The 26942-nt window shown below is 52.7% G+C and overlaps 1 protein-coding gene across 1 annotated transcript; it reads right to left on the reverse strand.

Moving 5' to 3' along the window:
* Window positions 1-1092: 1092 nt before the first annotated feature.
* On the reverse strand, window positions 1093-2565 carry Hes5 (hes family bHLH transcription factor 5). Its single transcript, XM_004657718.2, has 3 exons — window positions 2432-2565; window positions 2181-2346; window positions 1093-2081 (listed from the first exon to the last, which is right to left on the reverse strand). The coding sequence occupies exons 1-3, from the start codon at window positions 2483-2485 to the stop codon at window positions 1795-1797; spliced, it is 507 nt and encodes a 168-aa protein (XP_004657775.1). The 5' UTR covers window positions 2486-2565; the 3' UTR covers window positions 1093-1794.
* Window positions 2566-26942: the final 24377 nt, after the last annotated feature.

Consider the following 26942-nt stretch of genomic DNA (forward strand, 5'->3'; position numbering starts at 1 on the left):
GCCCCTGGCAGTGCAATGTGCCTGGCCTCTGTCCAGGAGGATACTTGACAAGGTTGATCATCCTTTCCCTCCCCCATTCACTGATGGGCAGTAAGCAAAATAAGTGGGGACTTGCTTTGTCCTTGCTCACCACACCTGGGGGCTCACCAGGAAACTTGTGTGGCCCCTAGGTAGGCCCAGGGCTATCCTGGAGAGGTTCTCTACTTAAATGTTCCCTGTGGAATAGAAAGGGATGGGAGGGGGGTTAAGAGATGCTGAGTGGGGGAAGCCAGGCCTGGTGGTGCATGCCTTTTATCCCAGCACTTGGGAGGCAGAGATAGGAGGATTGCTGTGAGTTCAAGGCCACCTTGAGACTATATAGTGAATTCCAGGTCAGTCTGGGATAGAGTGAAACCCTACCTTGAAAAACAAACAAACAAAAAAGTACTGAGTGAGAAGAAGACGCAAGGGCAGGGCCATCTGTGACTTGTCATTCAGAAAACATGTGGACACACTCAGCTCCTTTCTACTCCCTGTTCCATGGATTTTTACCCAAAGGACACCAATGAGCTACAATTCTATGTTCTGTGAGCTTTGACCAATGCAATGAAGCCTGCCTAAAAAATAGGTGTCCTTTCTGAGGCAAAGGACTGCCCCCACCAGGTTCAAGGTCACCATAGCCTGGGCCAGCCCTCATCTCAGCCTGCTTGTGGGAGGGAGGGCACCCTTGGATTAACCAAGCAGGTGCACCAAGGGAAGCAGGGGCTGGAGCAAACATTTTCTCTGATTTGGCCAAGCCCCACTGTGACCCTTGGTCTGTGGACAGAGCAGAGGTTCCATAACTGTCAATGTTTCCCCCTACCCCATTCCAGTTATCATGCACAGCTAGCCCCCAGCTCTGCCACCCCCACCCCCAACCTCCTTTCTTTCTGTCTCTCTTTCCTTGCCCTGCTTCCTTGCTCCATGGTCTCCTTTCTTCTTGTGTTCAGAGGGCCACTGCCAAGCACCCTTCCCCTTCCATGGTTGAGTAAAGTGCCCACCCCCCTCCCAGCCCAGTCATGGGAGCAGGCCTGCCCTGTGGCTATCAAGGACAGATGTGAAGCACAGACGTGGAGAATTTGATAGATTTTATTAGAAACCTTCAGAGCAAGCCGTGGTCTTCCACGTGACCAAGAGTTCAAATCCTAAGTACAAAATCTTGCCCACATGCACCCACCCACACAGAGGAATCCTTTAAGGATCGTAATGGAGACCCCACCCTCCCCAAACAGCCCACTATGAGCATCCACCAGATAACCAAACCCATGTGGACCTTAAGGCCAGAAGCCCATGGTCCTCATGTCCATGCAGGCCGAGCACTTTCCTATGAGGATACACCTAAAGTTCCGCCTTCACAAAAGGCAAATGTGCCCAAGGCACAGCCCGCCTGCGGGGTGCTTGCCCAATAAAGACGGGCCCTGAAGAAGTCCTCTACAGGCTGGGGCTCCAGCGAGCCCCTGACTCTACAAATATCATAGAACCCCGGTGGCCAGGGACTTCGCAGAAGTCACTTGCTGAAACGCAAACACAAAACAACCCCAGGGGGTCAGACACTCGGCAGAAGGTGGGCCCTGATTGTCCTAAAATGACGACTCTGCACACACACATTCTCTTGAGAATGACCTTCCTGCTGGCCCGCCAGCCTGGGGAGGGAGCCTTCCGGAGAAGGGTGCGTCCAACCTGGGGCCGGACTAAGGTTGGGAAGGTTTCCTTCCCTACATGCGAGAGGACGATCTCGCCCTCTGGTCCGCGCTAGGCGCCCGTCGGCCCGCGGGGTCACCAGGGCCTCCAGAGGCCGCAGGCGGGCTGGCGAGCGGCGGCGGCGGCGGCGGCAGCGGTGGCCTTGGCGGAGGAGCGCGCGGGCTGCGGGGCGACGCCGGGCGCCAGGGGCTCCTTAGCAGGCGCGGCGGGCGCTGGGGGGCGCTGGAAGTGGTAGAGCAGTTTCATCTGCGTGTCGCTGGCGGCGTGCAGCGTCAGGAACTGCACTGCCTCCTGCAGGCACCACGAGTAGCCCTCGCTGTAGTCCTGGTGTAGGCTCTTGGGGCCGGCGGCCGCTGCGAAGGCTGCGGGGAGACGAGGCGGCGTGAGCGGGGCGCGCGGCAGCGGCGGCGGCGGGACCTGGCGGAGTGGCGCGCGCGGCGGGAGCGGGGCGTGAGGCTCACCTTTGCTGTGCTTCAGGTAGCTGACGGCCATCTCCAGGATGTCGGCCTTCTCCAGCTTGGAGTTGGGCTGGTGCCGCGCGAACTCCTGCTCCAGCAGCAGCTTCAGCTGCTCGATGCTGCTGTTGATGCGATCCCGCCGCATCTTCTCCACTACCGGCTTCCGCAGCTGCGGGAGGAGGCGCGTCAGACGGCCCGGCGGAGACCGGGGCCGCGGGGAACGGGACCGCGCGCGCTGGGCGGGTGGCACTTACTCGATTTTTCTCCTTGGGGCTGAGCAGCTCCACCGCCACGGTGCTGGGGGCCATGCCTGGCGGCGTCGGAAGCAAACAGAGAGCCGATCGGAGCAGGCTTAAGGAGCCAGGCGTCCAGGGCTGGCGCGGACCGGGCTCCGCGCGCCCACCTTATATAGGCGCGGGCGGCGGGCTGGCGCCTGGGGCCGGGGCGCCGCGGCCGTTCCCACACTCGGTGGCCAATGGCGGCGCGGGCCGCACAAAGGCGCCGGCCCATTAGCGCACGCTAAATTGCCTGTGAATTGGCGCGGGCACAATGGGCGCTCCCTGAGGAGCAGGTGGGCCGCGCGGCACAATGTCCGGGCTGTGGGAACGCGCTCGCTCTCATTAGCATCCCGGGGCCTGATGCTGAGAGACCCGCGCTTCAATATGCTGCCTTTTCCCAGGCCGCGGGGAGGTGGGGGGGGCAGGAAGGAGCCCCCCTTCTCCCCTCTCCTCCTCCCTCCCCAGCTACTCCCCACTGCTGGTTGGCAGAGGCCACAGGCGCAGAGAGAGGAAAGCTTCACAATTAATAGGCAGGCTTCCAGGGGAGTGGGTACCCTCCCCGAAAGGGACCTACTGCCCACAGGGAAATGGGGAAAAGTGTGCCACAGTCTCTCATACAGGTGCTTCTGCCACCCTGTCCACAGGTAAAGGGTGAGAGAGGGACCCAGGCTCTTAGGACCAGTCCCTAGACTGTCACCTGGGAGTGGTGTCTTTTCTAGAGCTGGAAATGGACAGCTGCATCCCTCTGGTTTTCAGACTGCTTTGGGCTGCTTCGGGGATCCCAGATATGCCCAGTATGGAGCTCCACTCCCAGGCAGCCCCCAGAAGATGCTTCTGCACTTGAAGTACATCTATAGCTGCTCTATAGACAGCAGGTGCCCTTGGGTGTCCTCTCCTCATGTCATGTGACCCCAAGTCCAACCATGGCATACCCGGTGCAAGAGAGCCCATGACTCCTGCATAATGGGTGTACTCACTGCTCATGCATGGCTGTGGGAAGTCTTGCTACTCTGAGTCCCTCTGCACATCCTGGCTCCCCGGGAAGGGGCATTTGGGTTTACTTTACTCAGCATTTTGCCTGTGGGTTGGTGGGGGGATACCAAGTGGCAGACATGAGGATCAGAGCCCACATGGACGCGGTGCCAGTTTAGATGGACCTTTTGGGATGGACTGATGATAATTCTGCTGTCTGGCCAGCTAAACTGAGGGTCAGTTCCATCCCAGGCCTTAGGAGTCTTCCTCTGGAACAGTCACCATTCCTCTGATTTTCTGTAGTCAGAAGGAGTCTAGTTGTCCTGCAGGGAGTGAGGCCTGGGTCGCCTCTTAGGGGCAGCCTGGTATCCAGCCAGGTGCAAACAGAAGGCTGGCATCTGGCACTGGGACACTTTCGCCAGAGTTGAAGTCCAGGAGCCAGGTTCCCTCAGCGGATGGCAGCCACATCTGAGTGGGCCAGGCAGTCCATAGACCTTCCCAAGGGCCCAATCAGGAAATGCCCTCCCTGTCTTGGCAGTGACCCATGGCTGAGTGGCCCGTTTGGCAGGCCTGGCTCCAAGAGTCTCTGAACTCAGGGAGTCATTGGTTTCTGTGGTTGGCCCCATCTGGGACAGCAGGGAAGGCTTGGCACAAGATGGCCCTCCCCCAGCCACCCAGTCATCTATCAACATAGGTATACTTCCTTACCTTCCCCAGACCTCATGCTTCAACCTGAGCTGGACTAAACATCCCATGAACCTCTGGCCCTTGTTTAATCTAGAAAAGCAGAGCTTACCTTGCAAGCCCAGGGAACAGGGTCAGGGCCATGTGCTCACGCCTTGGCTTCCACAGTCTGAGCACTGGCTGTGGGTGGCACTGTGAGGTAGGCAGGCAAGGCCCTTAGGTTGCAGGAGGGGTACCTGATGGTGCTCACTAGAATCATGTTTGCAGACAAACAGGTTCACACTAGGTGATAGTCAGATTTAGTTATGTTGTGGATCTGGGTGGGGAGGTCAGGATGACTCAGTCACCTATGTGCCTGTCACCTATGCTCTGCCAGCTCTGGGCTCAGGAGCAAACAGGTGCTCAGCAGAGGGCTGAGGAGTGGCACAGAAAGCCAGGCAGGGGAACCCAGTGCCCACAAGCCTGCAACAGAGTCTGAGCCCATTTGTACCGTGACCTATCTCTAGGCTGTTGCCAGCAGACATTCAGGACGGCATCCAGATGTGTGTGTGTATGGGGGGGGGCATCTAAGCCACACTTGCACCCCAGGCTTTGGAGGGGACAGTTGCCTGGGGCTTGTGTTCTGTCCTCCTGCCCCCCCACCCACCCAGCTCCTCACCCAAATGAGACACGTGCCAGGAGATGTGGTCCAGTCTCCACCACACCCCAACTGCCCGCCCACCCGCTGTGGGCCAGGACAGCAGTCTGCTAGAGGTGAGGGTGGTGGGTGGGCCATGGTAGGGCCGCCCCACCCCTGCTTCTCTTCACTCCCCCCTCCCATGGACCTGAGCAGCTTTGATCCAATTTTCGGTTGTGGGAAATATGAAATGAATGGTGTTAAATCCCAGGCGGATGAAAGGCTGGTTGCCTCCCCGAGTGCGGGCCAGATGGCAGCCCGGGCGGCCTCTGAGGCACACGCCTGGCCTTTGTGGGCCGTTTAACACTGTGAATGGGGCCAAAGTGTGGGAAACTCACTGGGCTCCTGGCTCACACCATCCAACTAGAGTAGCTGTGAAGGGGGAGGGGTGAAGGCTGCCCAGGGCTGGCGGGCTTTGCTGCGAGGAGCACTGTGGGTCTGGGGGGAGGGGTGGTAGACCTTCAGCCTTCAGCTGCCATGGAGGCACAGGGTGGGATGGAGGTTCTTTTCCAGTTTGCTCTGCCTCTACCTCCCAGAGGACCCCCCCCCCCCACACACACACCTGAGAGCTCAGTAAGTCTGCGGGGGAGGAGGGCGCGAGATCCTAGTGGTTGGGGTGTGTGACTAGGCCATTTCCATTGAGGCATCCCACTTGGCTGTAGATGGAGAGACCTCCTTACAAACCCCAAGAGCCTGGCCTGGTAATGCTAGAGTTCAGCAGCCCATGTCCCAAATCATTTCTATGTAAGTCATACCACAATGCACCCCTTTTCCCAGGCTGGCCGTGAAGAGCTTCTTGGGCAGGAGGGGCTTTGGGGAAGCAGCAAGAGAATGTCCCTGGGTGGCAGCACTGTGATACACAGTGATAAACCTGCCTGGGTCCTCAAAACATTACACAGTGTTACTAAGTAATCCAGAAATTCTGCTTCTGTGTCTATGCTTAAAATCATTAAAGGCTGGGCTGGGTGTGGTGGCACACGCCTTTAATCCCAGCACTCAGGAAGCAGAGGTAGGAGGATCGCTGTGAGTTTGAGGCCAGCCAGAGACTCCATAGTGAATTCTAGGTCAGCCTAGGCTAGAGTGAGACCCTACCTGGTAAAAGAAAACAACAAAAAAGAAAAGAAAATAAATAAAGGCTGGACTCAGACTATTTTCACACCCATGCTCACAGTGACACTTTTCACAGTAACCAAGGGGAGTGTTCAGATTCTGACACATGCCACGCTATGGATGGACTTTGAGGATATGTTATGCTAAGGGAGATAAAGTCCGGCATGAAAGAACAAAATCTAGATGATTCCAATCATAGATAGGACCTAGTGTTGTCTAATTCACTAACAGAAGAAGAATGGTGGTTTTCAGGAGTCAGGGGCAGGAGGAGATGGGAAACCACTGTTTGATGGGAACAGTTCTGGCTTGAGAAGATGGAAGTGGATGTGGTGATGGTCATACAGCATTGATCTTGTGCTTAACACTAAGGAATGCCATTTAAAAATGGGTAAAATGCTGAGTGTCTACCTTATGTGGATTTGGCCAGAAATGAAAAACAAAAAAGGTTTTGAAGGAGAGCCACAGAGCCACAAACCACCTCTGACCTACCCAGGCAGGGCAGCTTCTAAATGTGTTAACCCCCCCACCCATCTCTCAGTCTCCCAGAGCCTTGTAAGCAGGAGTCATCTGGAGAAAACACTTCCTTACCTGCCCTGCTTCTCAGGCTCACACTGTCTAGCAGGATGCTTGGATGTGATCGTGATCTCTGGGGCACTATGGTGTAGTATGTGGGGCAAGTGGGACTGCTGGGCCCTTGGAGGTCCTGGCTTCCCCTGCTTGTTGTCTCTGCTTCCCACAGGGTTTCCAGTGGACAGTGGGAGGGGTAGTCCAGGGAGGGTTAGGAACCAGGCTGGCCTCCTGGGAAAGGAGGGACAATCATGGCTCCCAGATTTTCCTTTGACCCCAGAAAGAAGGGTGGGTGGGCAGTTGGGGTGTGGTGGAGACTGGACCATATCTCCTGGTACTTGCCTCGTTTGGGTGAGGAGTTGGCTGGAGTGGGGTGGGGCAGGACAGAGTACAAGCCCCACATAACTGTCCCCCCCAAAGCCTTGGGTGGAAACTGCTTGGGCTTGTAGAAAACCACACGTCTGGGAGATGGGCATAGGGAAGTGACCCTATTCTGGATTGTGAGGACAGACAGTCCAGGTTTAGTGTCCCAGTAAGGGTTGTTTTGTGTTGAGATCCTGTCATTAACCTGTCCAGACCACCTGACTCAAAGAAGCACCCACTCTTCTCCAGGTAGAGTAGGTAATGCTCAGCCATTTTGCCAGTGAGGGAGAACAGCTGCCCATGGAAGGAGTCTGCTCCAAGAGGGTGGGCACCTAGTGGCTTCTGAGTCTACCTGGGGACTAGAAGGGGCTTGGTCTCCCCTTGGGGCTTTAGGCCAGTGCTGCAGCTTGTGGGGATGGGTAAAAGCCCTCAGTTATTGTACATCTGCTGAGTGCTTGGCACTAGACCACCAAACAAGGAGAGTGCCTCTGTCCTGCGTTCACAGTCCAGAAGCTGGAGCTCTCCAGAGGTCAAGAGACTTGCCAAGGAATGTGAACTAAGGGGCAGCTAACAGCCTGCGTCAACACTGCTGAGCACTTACCATGTACTTTGCCCACAGTTCCTGATTTAGACTTGAGGTTTCTACATATTGCCCCTTTTTGATTTGGGCACAGCCAGCACAGACTGGTGGATGGAGATCTGGGCTGGGATTCTTTTTTTTTTTTTTTTTTTTTTTTTTTGAGGTAGAGCTTCACTCTAACCCAGGCTGACTGGAATCCTGGAATCTATTATGTAGTCTCAAAATGGCCTCAAGCTCATGATGATCCTTATATCACTGGCCCCGAGTGCTGGGATTAAAGGCATGCACCACCACGCCCGGCTAGGATTTTTTTTTTAAATTTTTATTAACAAATTTCATGATTATAAAAAATATTCCATGGTAATACCCTATTTCTCCCCACTTTCCCCTTTGAAACTCCATTCTCCATCATATCCTCTCCCCATCTCAATCATTCTCTCTTTTAATTTTGATGTCATAATCTTTTCCTCCTCTTACAATGGTCTTGTGTAGGTAGTGTCAGGCACTGTGAGGTCATGGGTATCCAGGCCATTTTGTGTCTGGAGGAAGCACGTTGTAAGGAGTCCTACCCTTCCTTTGGCTCTTACATTCTTTCTGCCACCTCTTCCGCATTAGACCCTGAGCCTTGGAAGGTGTGATCGAGATATTGCAGTACTGAGCACTGCGGTCACTTCTTTCCAACACCATGGTACCTTCTGAGTCGTCCCAAGGTCACTCTGGCTAGGAATTTTTATTCATTTATTTATTCAAGCAAGTGCCTTTAACTGCTGAGCCATCTCCCCAGACCCTATTTTTGTTTTTCAAGACAGAGTCTCACCAGGGTGACCTGGAATTCTATAGCCCCAGGCTGGCTTTGAATTCACCATGATCTTTCTTACCTCACCCTCTCCAGTGTGAGTTCTGGGTCCAAAGGTGTGTGCCACCATACCCAGCTTAGAATTATTTTTCTTTTTTAAATTTAGACAGAGTTTCACTATGTAGCTCAAGGCTTACCTCCGCTTCCTGAGTTCTGGAAAACAGGCATGAACCACCATGCCTGGCTGGGGACTCTAGTTGTCTGCACCCACTTCCTTTTTTCCTGAGCCGCAGGGGGAGAGGGGCATAGCACCAGCAGACAGGTAGCCCGTGAATGGTGCTTATGGGGGCTGGGGGCAGGGGCTGGTCCCTGGGAGGAGCCACATACTTCTGGATGGAATGGAAGGACTACATGGTCTCACCCTTAGCAGCACATCCCCATGTAGGAATGGTGCCATAGCCATCAACTGGAACCCATGCTCCACAGCTGCGTGGACAAAGGGCAGAGCAAAGGTGGCCTGCGAGGTATCCGTGCTGCTTTGTGTCGCCAGGGAGGGCCACCAGGAGCACAGAATATGGAAAGTGCACAGGCTTGGGGGTACTCTGTAGGGGCTGGGAGGAAATCCCAAGACCTCTTCCTGGCCAGTACCCTGCATCCTCCCCTCACTGAGAATCAGACTAAGGAACCAGGTCCACTCATGCCTGTGTGTGTGTGTTGTGTGTGCTCATGAGTGTGTGTGCTACATTTAATTGTTCTCAGTTGGATCACTGCCCTGCCCGCCACGATACAAGGTTCATTCAGATCCCCCAAAACCCTTAGAGGCAGGGAAAAGGATCTTTATTTTGCTGAACAGGAAGCAGAGGTTATGAGGAAAAAACAAATTGACTGTGGGCTAGTCACTACCACTCTGCCTGGGGTGCTGTTTGGTAGGTGTTACTAGGTGTGTTTCTGGTCAGCCCTTTTGGGATAACCCAGTTCCAGAGGGTGATATCAGGAGGGGAACTTTCCAGCATTACAGCCTACTGGGCACCCAAGTGGAAGCTTGACAATTCTTGTGCACACCCAACCAAGGTAAAGCCCCTCTCGTACAGAACTCCAGGGAAGGGCTTGCTACCTACACAGTGGCTCTGTGATCAAGAGACTGAGCATCAGATCCAATGCACAGAGGAAGGAACAGGGCCTCCAAGAGGGATGAGGCCAGCTCCCTCACCAGGTCAGCCTTCCTGCTTTTGTCTTGTGGATATTTGGACAGGAGTTCTCCAGGTTCAGATCCTAGACAGCAGCTGAAATTCCCTCCCAGGGGCCTCTGCTTCTCCTTCCACACATGCCTCAAGCCTCCAGGGCCTTGAGGGCTATAGACGCTGCCCTATGTGACTGCAGCCTCACTTTGCTCTGCTGGGTGGGAGGGTGTGATGTGCTGCTTGTCAGATATCACTCCATATCCTGGCCTTGGAGTTCCTCAGGTCTGTGCTGCCCCCCACCCTTCACCTTGTAGACTCGTCACTCTGCCTGGAATCTGTCTCTTGTTACATCTCAGTGCTGCCTGAGGAGTAGCTCAAGCCTCCCTGCTTCCTTCATCATGAGGTAGTTTGGGGAAGCCCCAGGGATGGGCTGGGTGGGCCAATAGAGAGGCTGGTTCAGGCTGCGATGGAGGCTTGTCCTTGACTTTCATTCTTTCTTTTTCAGAGTCTCATGTAGCCAAAGCTAGTCTCCCACTTGCTACGTAGCTGAGGATAAGGATGGCCTTAAAATTCTGATCCTCCAGCACTCGGGAGGCAGAGGTAAGAGGATCACCGTGAGTTCGAGGCGACCCTGAGACTACATAGAGAATTCCAGGTCAGCCTGAGCTAAAGTGAGACCCTACCTCGTAAAACAAAACAAAACAAAACAAAACAAAACAAAAAAAACCCCAAAAAACTTCTGATCCTCATGTCTTCACTACCTGAGTGCTGGGATTACAAGCACACTATGCCTGGTTTTATGTAGTGCTAAGGATTGAACTCAGGGCTTTGCACATGCTAGACAAGCACTCTACACACTGAGCTACATCCTCAGCTCTCTGCCCTTGACTTTCCCACTCAGAGACTGGTGAACACATCTTATTCCTTTCCAGAGCCTCTGTCTGTCTGTCAGTCAGATGAGCTGCTGGGCCAACATTCAACTAGGTCTTTTGAGGGAAGGACTCTAGGTTGTGGGAAGTGAGATGCGCTCCAGGGGGGTGAGAAGAACTGGGAGCCTGTTAAGAACAATGCCCTTCCTCACCTGATCCCCCTCGTCTCCAGCCTAGAAAAGGCATCCACAGTCAGGTATGCAGGTCCTGCACACCCACACAAATACCCCAGTTCCTACACTGCAAAGGACACCAAGCCAAGGCTACCTAGTCAGGGGATAAGTCCCTCTGCCCACCTCTTGCTGTCACACCAACCTGCCCTGAGAGGGTGGAGAGCCACAGGACTCCTCTGTGAGATCACCAGTAGTGGGGCCAGGGCTGCATGCACCATTTCTTTTTATTAATATATTTTTAAAAATTTTTGTTTATTTTTATTTACTTATTTGAGAGCGACAGACAGAGAGAGAAAGAGGCAGAGAGAGAGAGAGAGAGAGACAGAGATTGGGCGCGCCAGTGCCTCCAGCCACTGCAAACGAACTCCAGATGTGTGAGGCCCCTTGTGCATCTGGCTAATGTGGGTCCTGGGGAATCAGGGAATCAAGCCTTGAACCAGGGTCCTTAGGCTTCACAGACAAGTGCTTAACTGCTAAGCCATCTCTCCAACCCTTTATTAATATTTTCATTTATTTACAAGGAGAGAGAGAGAAAGAGAAAGAGAGAGAGAACAAAAGAGACAGAGATTGAGTGTGCCAGGACCTCCAGTTGCTGCAAATGAACCCAGATACACCTGCTACTTTGTGCATCTGGCATTACATGCGTGCTGAAAAATCGAACCCAGGTTGTTAGGCTTTGCAGGCGAGTGTCTTAATCCCTGAGCCATCTCTCCAGCCCTGCATGTGCCATTTCTAAGCTCACTGGCTGGATCTGGCACTGCAGCTCACAAGCCTGTTACTCTGCTTTTGTCACTCAGAGGGCCTTAGGTCCCACTCCCAGAAGCTGCTCTCAGATGACCTCTCAGCTCTGAGCTCTAGTCTCAGTCCTTTAAAAATATTTATTTATTTGAGATAGAGTATGAAAATGGGTATGCCAGGGTCTCTTGCCACTGCAGACGAACTCTAGACGCATGTGCCACGCTGTGGGTCTGGCTTTATGTGGGTACTTGGGGAACAGAACCCTGGCCAACAGACTTTGCAAGCAAGTGCCTTTAACTGCTGTGTCATTCTTCAGCCCCAGTCTCAGCTCCTTCCTCACCCAGTAGTCCAGAGGCTCTGGTGAGAAGTAGGACAGCGCCTGGCCTGGAGTTGCTCTGTCCCCAAGGAACCTTCTCTCAATTAAGGTGAGGCTCTGCTAGGGTCCTGGAACCCAGAGCTGGGCAGGATGTTCCAGCAACCCCATGGACGTTTCTTGCTAGAGAGACATTGAGGACACAGGCCCACAGCCCTAGTCGTCCATCCTGTGTGGGCCTGGGAATTGCAGGTGTGGTGGGTCCACTGGATTTGTCATCTGCTTCAGGGACATTTAGGAGGTTGTCAGATACGGAGCCATACTCCTGAAGCCACAGGAGGCTTCTGGGATGCCTCAGGAATGCCCTCCACGATTGAAGCCCTCTCTCTCAAGTCACGGGCTGGACTCAAAGACTCCAGCTTTTCCAGAAATGTTCCAGAGGGGGCCTAGGTTCCAGACACCAGAGCAGTGGGGACACACATGCCAGATTATACTAGCCCCAACCTACCAGGCCTCAGTTTCTCCGTGGAAAGTCTTCTGTGGCTAAGGGATGGGCAGTGGGAAAGCTGGGGGGCCATCCTCTCACGATGTGGGGATTAGGGCCTGTCCACGTGGCCACGCTCTGCTTGCCTGCCCCAGTGTGCTGGGGCAGGGCCAGGTCGCAGTCCCAAGCTGGTTGAAAACCCCGCGGTGTCAGAGAGCAGCTCCTTCCCAACTCCTGAAAGGCAGAGGAGCCCTTTATTGCTCTATTATAACGGTGGAGCCAGATGGTCTTTTGGGAGCTGCCCCCCCTTCCCCACCGCCCTCATTCATTGAGAGGCAGGCCGGCACTAATGCCGCGGGGCCAGGCACACTTCCCGCGCAGACGCTGCCACAGTGTGGGAACAGGGCGGGAAGTTAAGGGGCAAGGCAGTGCAGGCCAGAGGCTAAGGAATGAGGCTGGCCCAGCCTGAGCCTGGTTCTGGACAGGGAGATCGTGGATCCCTCCCCAAACACCATTCTTCCCCCGCTGTGTAGCCTCTGCATGACAGTTAAACCTAACTGTGCCTCAGTTTTCTTACTCAGAAAGTGAGGGCTATGGCACAGCCCATCTATAGGTTTGGGGGTGTTGGAGTGAGACATACAGCTGGCAGGAGTGAGCTCCAGGGTCCCATCCTTCTCCCAAGGAAGGCAGTTATCATTAAACAAAGACTATCCAAAGAAGAATAAAATTTCATGACATGTGACCTGAGAGGAGAGTTAAATGTCAACGTAGTTAAATTTTGGAGTACAGCCCACTCATTTCTTAAATCAGCAGCTTTCTGGATATATCCCCAAGTGATGGGACAGGGAGGTGCTGTCCGCAGGGTCTAGAATAGATGTCATGGAGCAATATACAGGAAATAGCGGGGCCACTATGCTTTTGGAACCTCCCTACTGTCACCGGTTTCCCTTGCTGCCCTCACTGTCACCTCAAGGGCTTGCCTATTTCCCCTTTTGCTTCTGAGGCTCCAATGGGTCTTTCTGTCAGGGGACCAGGCTGGTTTGCATGGAACAGCATGACCTCTGGAGGTCTAGTGCGGGGACATCCATGTCCCCTTCCCCAGCTGGACCGGCTGTTCACCTTTGCACTCAAGCTTCCAGCCAGTTGGCTTGGCTAATCTTTAGGACCCCCCTTCCCCCCCGACTGCCAATATCACAAGGACCTCTGGGAGACACCATGTTTCAAGCAGGGGGCACAGAACCCAGGGTGAGCAGCAGCGGGGAGGCTGCAAGGAGAACTTTGGGGGAAATGGTAAGGGACTGTACCTGAATGGAGGGCAGAAGAGGACCAAGGCAGGCTGAGGTCTGTGGACCATTCCTGAGGGCCTTCTGTGACAGATCAGTTCCCTAGGGAGCTCTTGGACTGGGGGCTTTGGGAATCTGGGATTGGAAGTTGGAAGTCCTTTTTCTTATTGCATTGGTCTGTGGAGTGTTGGTAACCCTCAGTCCCACCCACCCAGCAGGTGATGCCTGAGATGTGCAGGACCCTGGATGCTGACAGCAGTCAACAGAGATGGTGAGGACCCTCTCTGTAGGGTCTCTACCATTCAGGAAGACTACCGATGGTGGCTCAGGATGACCTGTGAGCCCTTCTCTCTAATCACTCAGCGCCTTTCCTGATGGCCACCAAAATATCACCCCAATTAAAAATGTTTTTTTTTTTAAATTTATTTGAGAGAGAGAAAGAAAGGCAGGTAGAGAAAATGGGTGGGCCAGGGTCTCCAGCCACTGCAAATGAACTCCAAACATATGTGCCACCTTGTGTACCTGGCTTACCTGGGTACTGGGGAATTGAACCTGGGTTCTTTGGCTTAACAGACAAGAGCCTTAACCACTAAGCCATCTCTCCAGCCCCGCCACTTTAGTTTTAATACACCTCATCAACTCTTCCTTTGGGGCCTACCTATCATGCACTGAGGTTCCTACCTGGTGCTACCACTTCCGTAATGACTGGCCAGCTAGGGCCAGCTGTCAAGCTGTTTCTAGCCCAGTGTGGGGACCACCCCAAGAAGGCTCAATAATGCCCAGAAGGAGGGACACACATCAATAGACCTAACCCTGGGTGCTCCCTACAGTGGAAGATGGGGGTCTCCTGGGACCTAGTTTACAGTTAAAAGGAAGGGAGAGTTAGAGGCCCAGCCAGCTCCCATGGCCTCCAGCTTGGGAGGAGGTGAGTTAGACCAGGCCACTCATTCTCCATCCCCACAGGGCAATACCCACTTGCTTTATTAACTGGTCACTATGTGCCAGGTACAGTGGCATATGCTCTGCTCGTCAGCCTGCTTGGGGTGCAGAGTGGATGGGTGAGGGCACTGGGCACAGAGAGGGCCTCTGGTTCCTGCCCTTTATACTTTAGTTGTCTCCCAAACCTGATAGTGAGCACCACCTTGAGTCTTGTGTCCCACTCCCAGGGCTGAGATAGGAGAAGTGTGTCAGGTCACCAACCTCTTGACTTGAAAGTGCCCTAGAAGGTTCCAAGAGTAGTGCTCTTTCCACAGGCTTCCTGGGCAGTCTCCAGCTTCCCCACACTTGAACCACCCACTCCCTATCCTTCCAGGAGAATGAGCAGCCTTACCAGCTCCCCTGTTTCTCCAAGTGAGATAGGAAGGAGCCACATGCAGTCTCCCCTACACAGAGCTAGGTCAGCCTGAGACCACGTGGTGGGGTCCAGGAATGCCCAGCACACAGTAGCTGCCAACTGCACCTTTCCAGGCCCTGCAGCCCTGACATCCCCTATCTTTCCCCTATATGACACACACACACACACACACACACACACACACACACACACACGCACACACTCACAGACTTTATGCATACACACGCGTGCACACACCCACACGCACAGGGAATTTGGGCGGGAGGCCCGCTTAGGGTGGGTTCCCACACCCCGCCCCCTGCTGCAGCCATTCATCCCACACAAAAGGCGCGTGCGCGGCAACAAACTCATTCGCCACGGGTCCGCCTGGGCTTTGTGTGATGAGCTCCGGGCCCCAGAGGCCATCTGGGGAGCAGTCCTCGGGGCTGGCGGGTTGGGGGCTCCCCCCCAGGAAGCTTTTGAGGCTCTGGGAGGCAGCAGCTCCCTGACAACCGCGCTGGATGGCAGCACATCTGGCCCTGCAGCGTCCCAGAGTTCCCACAGCCCCTGTAATCCCACTGGGCATGAGGAGGGCACCCAAAGGGATGCCCACCTCCTGCCTCACCCAAACAGCTTGCAGCTACAGCAGAGTCTACCAGTTAGGGCCATGGTCTCAACTATAAGCTGATATGTAGAAGCTTGGCAGTCTGGTTCTTAGTTTTCCCATCTGTGGAATGGACTCCCACTCAGTAGGGTTGGGGGCAGGGATGGTAGTGGGCCCAGCCCATACTTGGGCAGAGGCCTTGGAATCAGAGCCGCTGGTGATCTGGAGCCTTGAGCCCCAGGCACACCAAGCCTCTGCTTCTGGCGCTCCCTCTTCTTTCACTTTCCTGCCCATGTTCTGAACTGTACGGCATCTGGCTTTCAGGTCCCGGAAAGGTCAAGATGACAGGTAAGCAACTAGGTGTGGTCTTGTCCCGCCCCTGCCCTGGACTCTGAGCAACAGACGTTTATCTTCCTTGACTTGTCTGCAGTAGGTGTTGAGTAAATGTGCAGTTACCTGCTAGGCCTCCAGCTCTGGACTTGCCTTGAACACACAGGGGAGGAAGGAGGACCCAGTCCTGAGCAAGCCCTTCTGATGACCGTCTCCGGAGAGCCACAAGCCTGGACAGTGTGGGGAGGGGGGTGCAGCATTCCCTAGCAGTCCTGCATGTGTGGTGGGCATTTCTGAGTCTGGGCAACAGGACTGGAGGTGCAGAAGCAAGATTTTCAAGGGTCTGTCCACTCAGGGACACTTCCTGGCCAAGAGGCTTCTGGGGCCAGAGCTTGGTGTACAGACCCTCTGTGGGGATGTCCCTGCCCCCAACTGTACTGAGGTGGGGGGGGCTCCTTGAGAGGCTGTCCTGCAGGCCCAGAGATAATCCCGGCTTTTGAGAGGCTGTGAGAGGCTGGCCTGAGGACTTTCCCACAGCCCCACATAAAGGGCCGGGCGCCAGCTGCTCTCCCACAAAAGACGCCTGGCCATTCAGGGCCTCCAGGCGGGCGGGGCTGGCAGAGCAGCAGCCACAACCTACCTGGCCACCCTCAAGCCAGACTGAGGTGACAGGGAGGTGCCTCCATGCTGGGCAGTGAGGGGCAAGAAGGTCCCCAGAACTGGAGACTTAGGAGCAGTCTTGTATAGCCACCAAGGCTAGCTACTCCTCCCCCCCCTTTACCCAAGGTTGGCACCATTCCTGAGCCCTGCCATTCATCCTGAGGTCCAGGGGAAAGTATGCCCAAGGAAGACCCTGCATGCTTCTGCCTCTGTGCCCAGTGCAGTGCCTCCATCATCAGACTGCCCAGCTGCCCTCCTCCCGCCACACGTCCTGCTGAGTGTTGCACTGGTTGGCACGCTGCCTCATTCCTGGCTCCCCCGTGCTATTCTCACTCCCAACATTCACTTCCACCCTCTGGGCCAGCATCCTATTCTGTCACTCATTGCGAGGGACACAGAGGGGCATGGTAGAGCAAGGCTTCCTCCCCAGACTTCAGTTTCTTCATCTGGGACAAGGGGCAGCACTGTCCCGGCCCTGAGCAACTGAAAGAGAGCAGACCATCCAAATTCAGCTGTTTAAAAACGCTGGGACATAGGCTGGGTGCGTACCTATAATCCAAGAACTTGGGAGGTCGAGGCAGGAGGATCAAGAGTTCAAGACTGGGCTGGAGGGATGGCTTAGCGGTTGAGGTGTTTGTCTGCAAAGGCAAAGGACCCAGGTTTGAGTCCCCAGGACCCAAGTTACCCAGATGCACAAGGAGGCACATGCATCTGGAGTTCGTTTGCAGTGGCTGGAGGCCCTGGCACTCCCATTCTCTCTCTCTCTCTCTCACCCTTTTTTTTTTCTGTCAAATAAATAAATAAAAATAAAATATTTAAAAAAAGAGTTCAAGGTTATCCTTGGTTACTATGTAGAGAATTCAAGGCTAGCTTGGGCTATAAGAGACCCTGTCTCAAAAACAAAACAAAACAGAAGAGAAGGAAGTAAAGGGAAAGGAAAAGAAATGCTAAGCCCTTGGAGAGTTGGGGGAGGGTTTGAGGATTCTGCCCCCACGAGTTAGCTGCCTGGATCAACACCTTATTGACCTTGTTATATGAAGACCAGCCACAAGGAGGAAGGAAGGGTTAAGGGCTTCCTGGCAGAGGTGGCTGATGGGGGCTGGAGTATCAGGCTAGAGGGGGCTAAGGGCCTCTGCAAGAGGTGGTTCTGATATTTCTGGGGTTCTTCCTGAAGCCACTTCTGTTATTCACTAGTACCACCAGCAGCTGGTGTGTCCCTGCAGGTCGGAGACTAGTCAGATGTGAGGAACTGGGAAGGCTCTAAGAGTGGATTATGTCCCCAGAGGACAAATCAGATGGCCAGACAGTGGCCAAAGGGACGCTTCTGATGCTTTTCTTGCCTAAAGCTGGGGACAGAGCAAGTGCTATTGCGAATACTTGAGCCCCTAGGGATGGCCACGACCCTGCAACTCCCCATAGAGGGCATGATTCAGAGGAAGAGAGCCGACCTGCCAGAGCCCCACGTGTCCCAGCCATTGCTGACACCTGCTAGGGGCGGGTCATGCCGTCATCACAGCCCCTCTGTGGGAGGGGCAGCAGGGTGTTTCCAACTCAGGCCTTTGATTGGCTGCTGGGCGTGGGAAAGTACCAGAGCTCACATCAACTCCTTTATGCTCCTGGTTGGCATAAAGGGACAGCCTCCTCTGGTCTTTGTGGTTGTCAGCTGGCTGACGGGGTCCCCAGCCCCAGACGTGAAGAGTAGGTCCAGTTCTTGCAGCGCAGGTCTTGACAGGGTCTGGGTGTTTCTTGCCAGATTGCAGTCTCCTGTTGGAGAAGTTTGTGGGGAACCAGCCCAACTACATCTGAGGACCAGGAGGCTGCAGCATCCCTCGTAAGAACTGAACTTAGCCCGGTGGTGGGTAGTGGCTGTTTTGACACTGCTTGAGCGGCTGGTCATTGGGAATGCTGCAGAGGGACTTGGGAAGAGCCAGGAGCTGCCTCCAGCCCTCTCCTTGCAGCAAGTGCAGACCAAGCTGAAGAGACTTTCAGAAGAGACACCTGCTGCAGCCCAAGAGCAGCCCCTGCCTATTGGGGGCCTGGAACCAGAGCTCTTGGAATCACAGAGAAGGGTCCCAGGCGGGGTGGGGGGGGGGGCTCTTCCCACAGTAGGGAATTTGTGTCCTCGCCTGCTTCCAGCACAGCTCCAGGGCAGAGGCTGAGCAGTGTGTCCTATGGACAGGTGGGGCGTTAGCTGCGCTCCTGGTGGCTGAGCAACCTATCTTCATACTGAAGGAGGTGACCTGGGGACACAGGATTTGTGTGTCGCAGAGGATGTATACTGTTTACATTGTCCACTCTGTCAGATTTGTGCCAGAGCTCCGTAGGTGGCAGGTGTGTGAGGAGAACCTGCAGGGTCATCCCAGTCAGACTAGGAGTTGGAGCCTTCTCCTTCCGGGCTGGAGAGGGGCTCTCTCTACGTCAGAATGGAGCTGGGGTGGCCAAATGCTATGCAGTTGAAGGTCCTGGCCGTGAGCTGAACACTGTAGGGGTGTGGGACTGCAGCGGTGTATCTCTTGGGTAATTGTGGCTGTGTGCATGTTGTGTGTGCTGTAGAGTAGGAACGCCGTGGACTCTGAATAAAGACACGACTATATCCTCCCCTTGAGTCTTTGTCTGCCACTCTGAAGCTGACCGAAACTCCAAGGTGCTGGGCCCATGCCCAAGGTTGGTCTAGAGTCAGGTACCCTCCTGGCCTGGCCCTGTGCTGAAGGCTTCCTGGGCTGGACCCCTGTCCTGTTGGCCTCTTCCCTGGTTCCATGGCTAAGGCCCAGCCCTCACCCTGGGGCCTGAATGGTCAAATTTCACTGAGCCAGAATGGCTCCTCCCCACTGTGAGTTGGGGAGGCTGGTTTACACAGCACCCTGAGAGCCGTAGCGTCCCATAGTGTCACCCTCTCACTAGCCTCCAAGGCAGAACATATCATCTCCATTTTAGAGATGAGCAAACCCAAAAGTCCTGCAGACTCCAGGATGCTGTCAAGGACGCTGAGGAGTTTGGGGCTCTCTGCCTCTGCTTCTGCCTTGGCTATCCCTTGACCTCTTATTGTTCCCTGGGGAGCACTACTTTCTCCCAATACTCTATGCCCTGTCCATCATCCCTCACAGGGAATTGGGACCCAGAGGGCCCCTTATGTCCTTTCTATAGGGGTGTGGCATTCTTGAAGGTTTGGCAGCCACTACAGTCTCCAAATCATACACTGCTCAAGGAATGATCAGTGAGACCCAGTGTGCAGCACAGGGCCTACGCTTTGCTGCCCCCTGGTGGCTCATGCCCTGTCCACAGGGAAGTCCTGGTCCTCACAACTACAGGGCAGAGGAAGGGAAGGGATGGAGATCAGCTACCGCAGAACTGAGGCTCCCAAGTAGGCTCCTAGGTGGCAGGTGCTAGACCCAGGTCTTCCCTCCCTGTGGGTCCGCTTCTTCCAAGTTGCCACTAGGGGTCACACTGCAGCACTTGGCAGAGGAAGGAGGTGGGGACAGACGGTTTCCAAGTCCTGGCGGGTCTTTCCCAGGTTCTGGGAAAGTTGACGGGGTAGGTGGAGACTCAGATGGGAAGCCACCTGTCTGGGGAACTCCCTGGTTCTGTGGAGGTCCCCAAAGCACCAAGCATGACCTGGTCGGAGGTCCATGGGCTGAGCAAGGGTCGGAAGTCCTTGTCCTTCCCCAAGACAGGTATGGATCAGCAGTGACCTGAGCAGCCTCCCGCCGCCTTGTTAGTGTATCCAGTGTGGCTGTAGCTTGCGGGGTCTGAGCTCTATTGTGAGTGCCCCAAATCACTTTGCATTCAGGCTACCCCATCTGTTAGCATGTCTGTTTGCTCAGGAAGGGGACAGTCTGACATTCCTCTTGTGCCCCATGACACAGTGTACAGTAGATGCTTTATAGCACCTGGCAGGATTCAGGTGAGGCTCAGCTGGCTCAGGGGCCTCCCACTTCCCCATGGAGGGCAGTTTCTACCTCCCAAAGCCCCTCCCTCACTAGGTCCAGTTGAGGCCATTGCCCAGGGGCCAGGCCTGGGTTGTGGACTCAATCCTGAAGTGCCTTACTGCTAATTTGTTTCCCTGGCCATTGGGGCAGGCTGACCCACGGTCCCCAGAGCATGCCTCTCATCACCAGCGTCAGGCCAGAGGAGCATGTAGGGGGAGCACACATGGTGCGTATGTGGAGGTCAGAAGACCACACTGGGCATTGGTCCATACCTTCCTCCTTCTTGCAGGCACAGTCTCTTGATCATTGCTGCATATGCCAGGTTAGCTGGCCTGTGAGCTTTCAGCCTGATCTCCTACCTCTGCCTCTCAGTTTGCTGTAGACATGCTCTGGAGCGATGCTCACACCAGTGTCCAGCTTTCTGAGCGTTCTGAGGGTCTGAGCTCAGGTCTTGTGCTTGCGCAGCCAGTGTTTTATCTACTGAGCCATCTCTGAAGCCCCAACGTGTCTTATGTGAGGGCAGTCTGATGGCTGATGTTTGAGGACTTTATGGAGGTCACGGAAGGCAGGCTTGGGAGCTCATCGCTGCTCACTGTGGGATGACCAAGAGCAAGCACACCCCCTCAGGAACCTTGCACAAGCTCATGGCCCAGCGCTCGTATTTGAAGTGCACACCCTGCACGAGACCCATGCTCTCAGACACACCTGGCCAGGCCTGCTGCTTCCTGTTCTGGAAGTGCTGGCCATGTTCATGGCCTTCCTCCTCTTAGGAGATAAGTGGGTCCAGCTCAGAACTGGCAACCAAGGGAATAGCAGTCATGTCACCTAGCCTCCAAGCTGGAACTGGAGGGCAGGGCCAGCTCATCCTCAAGATGTCCCTTGATGAATTCCTCCAACTTAGTCCACAGGCATAAACTCAGCACTGTCCAGCACGTCCTATCTTGATGTCACTGAAGCCCAAGGCCCACTATGTGGAGGGGCAAATTCTAGGAAAAAGTGGAGGTCTCTTGCAGCCTGACAGCATGTCTAACCTCAGTATTCCTGCCTGTAAGACCCTGGCCACAGCTGAGCCATCAGATTGAGCCACTATCCTCTCCTCTCCTGGGACACAAGTGGCCATGCTTTCCATCCCTGTCCTGTCCTCAGCTCTGCAACTGTGCTTTGTCAGCATTGGTTAACCCTTGATATGGTTGGCTCCCAGGCCAGGGGCCTGGAAAGTGAGCTCCCATGAAAACTTCAAGGCACAATTAATTAGCTAGCGTGCTGCTGGAAGCTGGGGGCGTCTTCACAAATGTTCACTGGATGGTTGGAAGGATGGCAGAGAAAATGAGTGAATGCTTGACAGAATGAGTGTGTGTATGAGAGAATAAGTGAGTGAATGAGCAAAGGAGGGATGGTTCTGGAGTGCCCTGGGAAAGCTGCCTTCCCTTGGTTCTATGAATGGCCTGACAAGGTCAGCTAGTACATGACTACTCACCAGCTCCTCATACATTCAACATGTTCTCTGTAAATGTCTGAGGTCACATTGAGCAACCTTTTGTTTCCTTTGAAGATGAGTTACTGGGAAGAAAATCTCTATGGTCATGTCTAAAAAGAAACCACTCAACTCTGCAACTGGCAGGAAGTGCAGGAGACTTTGTCCAAATCCACCCTCAGTTTCGGTCTTCACAGTTTCCTGTTTGTACCCAAGAACTCAGCCTGTGAGCTGAGTGTGAGCACAGAGGGTGGGATTTGGGGCTAGGCTCTACCTTTACATAGTAAAGCGCAAACCGTCTGTAGCTCTGGGGCCTCTCCTTTTACCTTTGCTGGTGAACTGTAAGGGCCATTACAGGCAGCTGTCAGAAATAAGTTCTAGGTCAGCCTGGAAGGTAGGAAGATAATGTATCTTAAATGTGCCTGGATCAACACAGGCTTCTGGGTTTGCAAGACCTTCCATCATCCCTAAGACCCCCTCCTTGTTTTATTTTGTTAATTGAGTCTCACTCTGTAGTCCAGGCTGACCTAGAACTTGCTATCCTTTCTGCCTTAGCCCCCAAAGTGGTGAGATCAGAAGTACTACCATACTTGGCCTTTTATGGATGCATTAAAAAATTATAGCAAGGGGACTGGGAAGATGGTTTGGTGGTTAAAGGTGCTTGCTTGAAAGGCCTAACAGCCCAGAGTTTGATTCCCCAGTGACCACGTAAAGCCAGATGCACAGTATAGTACATGTGTCTGGATTTTGTTTATCCTGGCATGTCCATGCTGTCTTTCCCCTTCTCAAATAAATAAATAAGTAAAACATTTTTAAAAATTATAGTAACATAGACAGACGTGGTGGTGCACAACTTTAATTCTAGCACTCAGGAGGCAGAGGCAGGAGGATCACTGTGACTTTGAGGCCAGCCTGGGACTACATAGTGAATTCCAGGTCAGCTTGGGCTAGAGCAAGATCCTATTTCAAAAAACAAAACAAAACAAAATTACAGTAAAATATACATTACACAAAAGCTACTGTTTTAACCATTTGTTAATGTTTGATCCAGTGACCCAAAGCATATTTCCTATGTTGTTTGGCCATCAGCATCATCTGCTGGGCGACCAGAATTTTCTCATTGTCCCAAAACAGATCTCTCCCCAGCCCCTAGGCTCTCTGCTCTGCCTTCTCCCTGAGTGTCTCCTGCTGTGCCCCTGTTACACACAGGCCTCTCAGTGTTTGCTGTTCTGAAGCTGACTTCTCTAACTCAGCACATTACAATGCATTCCCTCTTTTGGGTGTGTGAATATTTTATGCACCACACACCACGTTTTGTTTATTACTTGTCCACTTGGATGCCTCCATCTTTCAACTGTTGGGGAAAAAAACGAGGCTAACAATTGTAGGTCCCTGCCTTGGAGGTGACCCCTGGGGGCAAAGGCTGGACTGAATCCTCCAGTCTCAGGCTGAAGACGAAGTGGAGAGGAGGAAGGACTTAAGACTGTAGGAATGGGCCCAGTACGTGACTGGAGCCTTTGATGGCTGTTAGGGCCCCTGCCAGGGAAAACAAGGGTCCCCTGGGGCTGCCTGTGGCCCAGTTTTCACAGGACTATGCACATTCTCCCATCTCTTACAAAGACTTTTCTCATAAAAGGGTAATGTCGGGCAGAGAGATTCAAGCACTGAAGAAGTGAAAGTGGAAATGAAACTTGGTTTTGACATTGTCCATGGACCCCTGGGGAGGGGGGGGGGAAATAGTGCTGGCTGCCAATTTTCAAGACACAAAGAAGCATATTCATGGACACATTAAATTTACAGACATCACAGATGAAGCTTCACATTCTCATGTGTGGTGTGGTTGCATGTGTATTTCAGTGTGTGTGTATTTGAATGTATGTGCATGACATGTGCATGCATGTGAGTGTGAGTATACAGTGTGTGTCCAGGATCCTTTAGCCAGCCAGCCATCTTCCCAAAGCCATGCTCCAGGTGATCAGCATTACCAAGAGAAAGACCATCTTGGGCTGGAGAGACGGTTTAATGGTTAAGGCGCTTTCCCACAAAGCCAAAGGACTCAAGTTTGATTCTCCAGGATTTACAATGTGGCACGTGTGTCTGGAGTCGTTTGCAGAGGCTGAAGACCCTGGCATGCCTACTCTCTCAATCTGCCTCTTTTACCCTCTCTTAAACATATATATATATATATATATATATATATATATATATATATATATGCACATATATTTAAAAAGGTCATCTTGGAGCATCACAGCCCTGCACAAAAGGACACATTGTGTCCCTGGAGATGATCAGGGAAGGAGATAGCACAGGGTAGTGCAGTGGTGAGAGGCCATCCTGAGACTACATAGTGAATTCCAGGTCCACCTGGGCCAGTGAGACCCTACCTCAAAAAGAAACAAAAAAATTCATCATTGATGTTTTTGTTTTAATCATATTACTATTATTATTACTATTATTATTATTATTTACTGCTACTATTTTTTCTTTTCAAAGTAGGGTCTTGCTGGCCTTGAACTCATAGTGATCCTCTTATCTCTGCCTCCTAAATACTGGGATTAAAGATGTGTGCCACCACGCCTGGCTACTACTACTATTTTGACACAGGGTCTCACAGGCCTGGAATCCTTCTGCTTCTGTTCCTTGAGTGCTGGGAGTATAGGTGTGTGTCACTAGGCTCAGCTTATTATTTTTAAAGACTTTATTGGGGGGACAGGGTCTCTAGTCCAGGCTGGCCTTCCGCTTGAACTCTTGATCCTTCTTCCTCCACCTCCTGAAGGCTTTGTGCATGCTAGCCAGGCATCTGTTAGCTGAGCTGTATTCCCCACCCCTGAAGACCTCTTAAAATGGAAAGATGGCCCCTGTTTGTAGTTGTTCTGTTGCTGTCACTCCTTACTCCTCTGGATAAATTTCAGGTTCCCAAGAGACCCGCCTGGGGGCCTAGGGAACATCTGATCAGGTCACTTGTAATCCTCCCCATTTTGCACACAGGTGCTGGACAAAGAACCGTAGACGTGCTGTTCATCACAATCTCCAGTGCTGAAGGTGGATGTTACCCTCTGGCTGCACTCTTTCAGGGCCTTGTGGCCATGGCCCTTCTCTGTTGCTTTTGAACACACAGAAGGCTTGATCTAGTTTAAGCTATGGGTTTTCCTGGTAGCTGGTCTGCCCTGCTATGTGTTCTTTTTTTTTTTTTTTTAAATTAAAAAAAAATTCTTTTCGAAGCAGCTTGGTCTTCTTCCAATTTAGAAAAATTTCTCCTATTATGCCTTTTTTTCTGTTCTGACCTCACTCTCCTCTGGGACTCTGTTTCCACAGGAACATGATTCTTTCCAGAGGATCTCTGAGAGTGTGTTCATGGCTTTCTTTGGTTGGAATTTCCTTTTGGATGGTTTCCATTACTGTGGCTTTACATTCCCCAGTGTCCCTTTGACATATCTGCTCTGGTGTTAATCCCATTGTTTGGGCTTCACTCTGCACCCTCCCCACCACAGTTCACATGCTGAAGTGCTGGGAATGAGATCTCATTAAGAGATGGAGACTTTCAAAAGATGACTAAAGTTGAATAAGGCCATAGAACCACATGGTCACATGGTGGGCCCTAATTCATAAGCACTAGTAGCCCTGTGAGAGGAGGAAATTGGGGCTCACAGAGGGACTTCATGTGAGAAACAGTAAGGAGGCATTTCAAGCCAAGAGGTGAGGTCTCAGAAGAAACAATCTGGCCAACACCTTGACCTTGGATTTCCAGCCTCTAGAACTACAAGGAAAAAAAAAAAAAAATGCTCCAGCCATTGAAGCCAGCTAACCTGCAGAGTTTTGTGAAAGCAGCCTTAGAAAATGGATGTACAAAGTTCCATGTGGTTCTTTTTCAGAGCTCCCACCATATTTTCCTTCTTTCTTTAGTTTTTAAAAAATATGCATTTATTTATTGGAGGGAGAGAATGAGAGGCAAATAGAGAGAGAATGGATGCACCAGGGCCTCTAGCCACTGCAGATGAACTCCAGACGCATGCACCACCTTGTGCATCTGGCTTTACATGGCTACTGAGGAATTGAACCTACGTCCTTAGACTTTATAGGCAAACACCCTAGTTGCTAAGGCATCTCTTCAGCTCTTATATTTTCTTTTAAAGTAAGTATAGTGGTTATATTCTTGTTGCTGGGACAAAATACTTGGTCAGAAGCAGTTTATGGAAGGGATGTATTATTTCCAAGGGAAGTTTCATCATGGCAGGGGAAAGCATGGCAGGAGCAGACAGCCAGGTGTCACATCAACAGGGAGGAAGCAGCAAGAGTGAGCTGGCTAGCACTGGCAAAAAAAGGCTGGATTTACAAATTCCAAGCCCCCCTCCCCCTACCCACTAATACACTTCTTCCAGCAAAGGCTCTACCTTCTAAGGCTCTACCAGCTGGGGACTCATTATGATACTTAATCACAAACATGTGACCCTATGATTGACATTCCACATTCAAAGCACTACCGTAAGTCTTAAAGTCAGAGCCCGTCTTTGCTATCATTTTTAGTCTGTTACTATTGACTTCTTGGTCTCTCCATAGTGGCTCTTGGAACTTGATGTTTTCCAGCTCTGAGAGTCAGAGACCCAAGGCCCACAGCTTCCCAGTAGCTGGCAGTGCAGTGGTCAGGAGGTGCCTCCAGCATATGTACAGCTCACCCCCCCCCCAATGGAGACTCAAGGGCCCCATGTGTGTTTCTGTGTTCCCTTCTCTCCCCAGTGCTGACTGCTGTGCCCACCTGCTTAAGTATCTCTGAGCCCTGCCTTGTCCTGTCACCCTGGCATGGTGCCATGCTTTGTTCAGCTACTCCCTGCGCCAGCCCTTTGTACAAAGATCACAGAGCCCCTGACTTGTGACTGTACATGTGACTTCTTTTGGGGATCACATTTTCATATTGCTCAAGTTGTGAAAACAGTTGATTCATGCTTGTTCAGTTTATAGTCACCAGTTCCTCTTTTGCTGTCACTGAACAAAGTCTCATGTAGCCAGGCTGGCCTTGAATTCACTCTATAACCAAGGCTGTCCTTGAGTTCCTGATTTCCTGCCTCCACTTCCCAACTGCTGCGATTATAGGTATGCACCACTGTGCCCAGATTTTTTTCTTTTCTCTTCTGTTTACATTGTCTTCCTTTTCCTTTCCCTTCTCTTCCCTTTTTTTTCTCTCTCTCTTTCATCCTTCCTTCCTCCCTCCCTCTCTGCCTCTCTCTCTCTTTCTTTCTTTCTTCTTTTGTCATTATATGTAGTCCAGATTGGCAGAGAGAAACAGATACAGAGAGTCAGAGAGAGTAAGAGA

Source organism: Jaculus jaculus, chromosome 5 (genome assembly GCF_020740685.1).
Source record: "Jaculus jaculus isolate mJacJac1 chromosome 5, mJacJac1.mat.Y.cur, whole genome shotgun sequence".
Lineage (NCBI taxonomy): Eukaryota > Metazoa > Chordata > Mammalia > Rodentia > Dipodidae > Jaculus > Jaculus jaculus.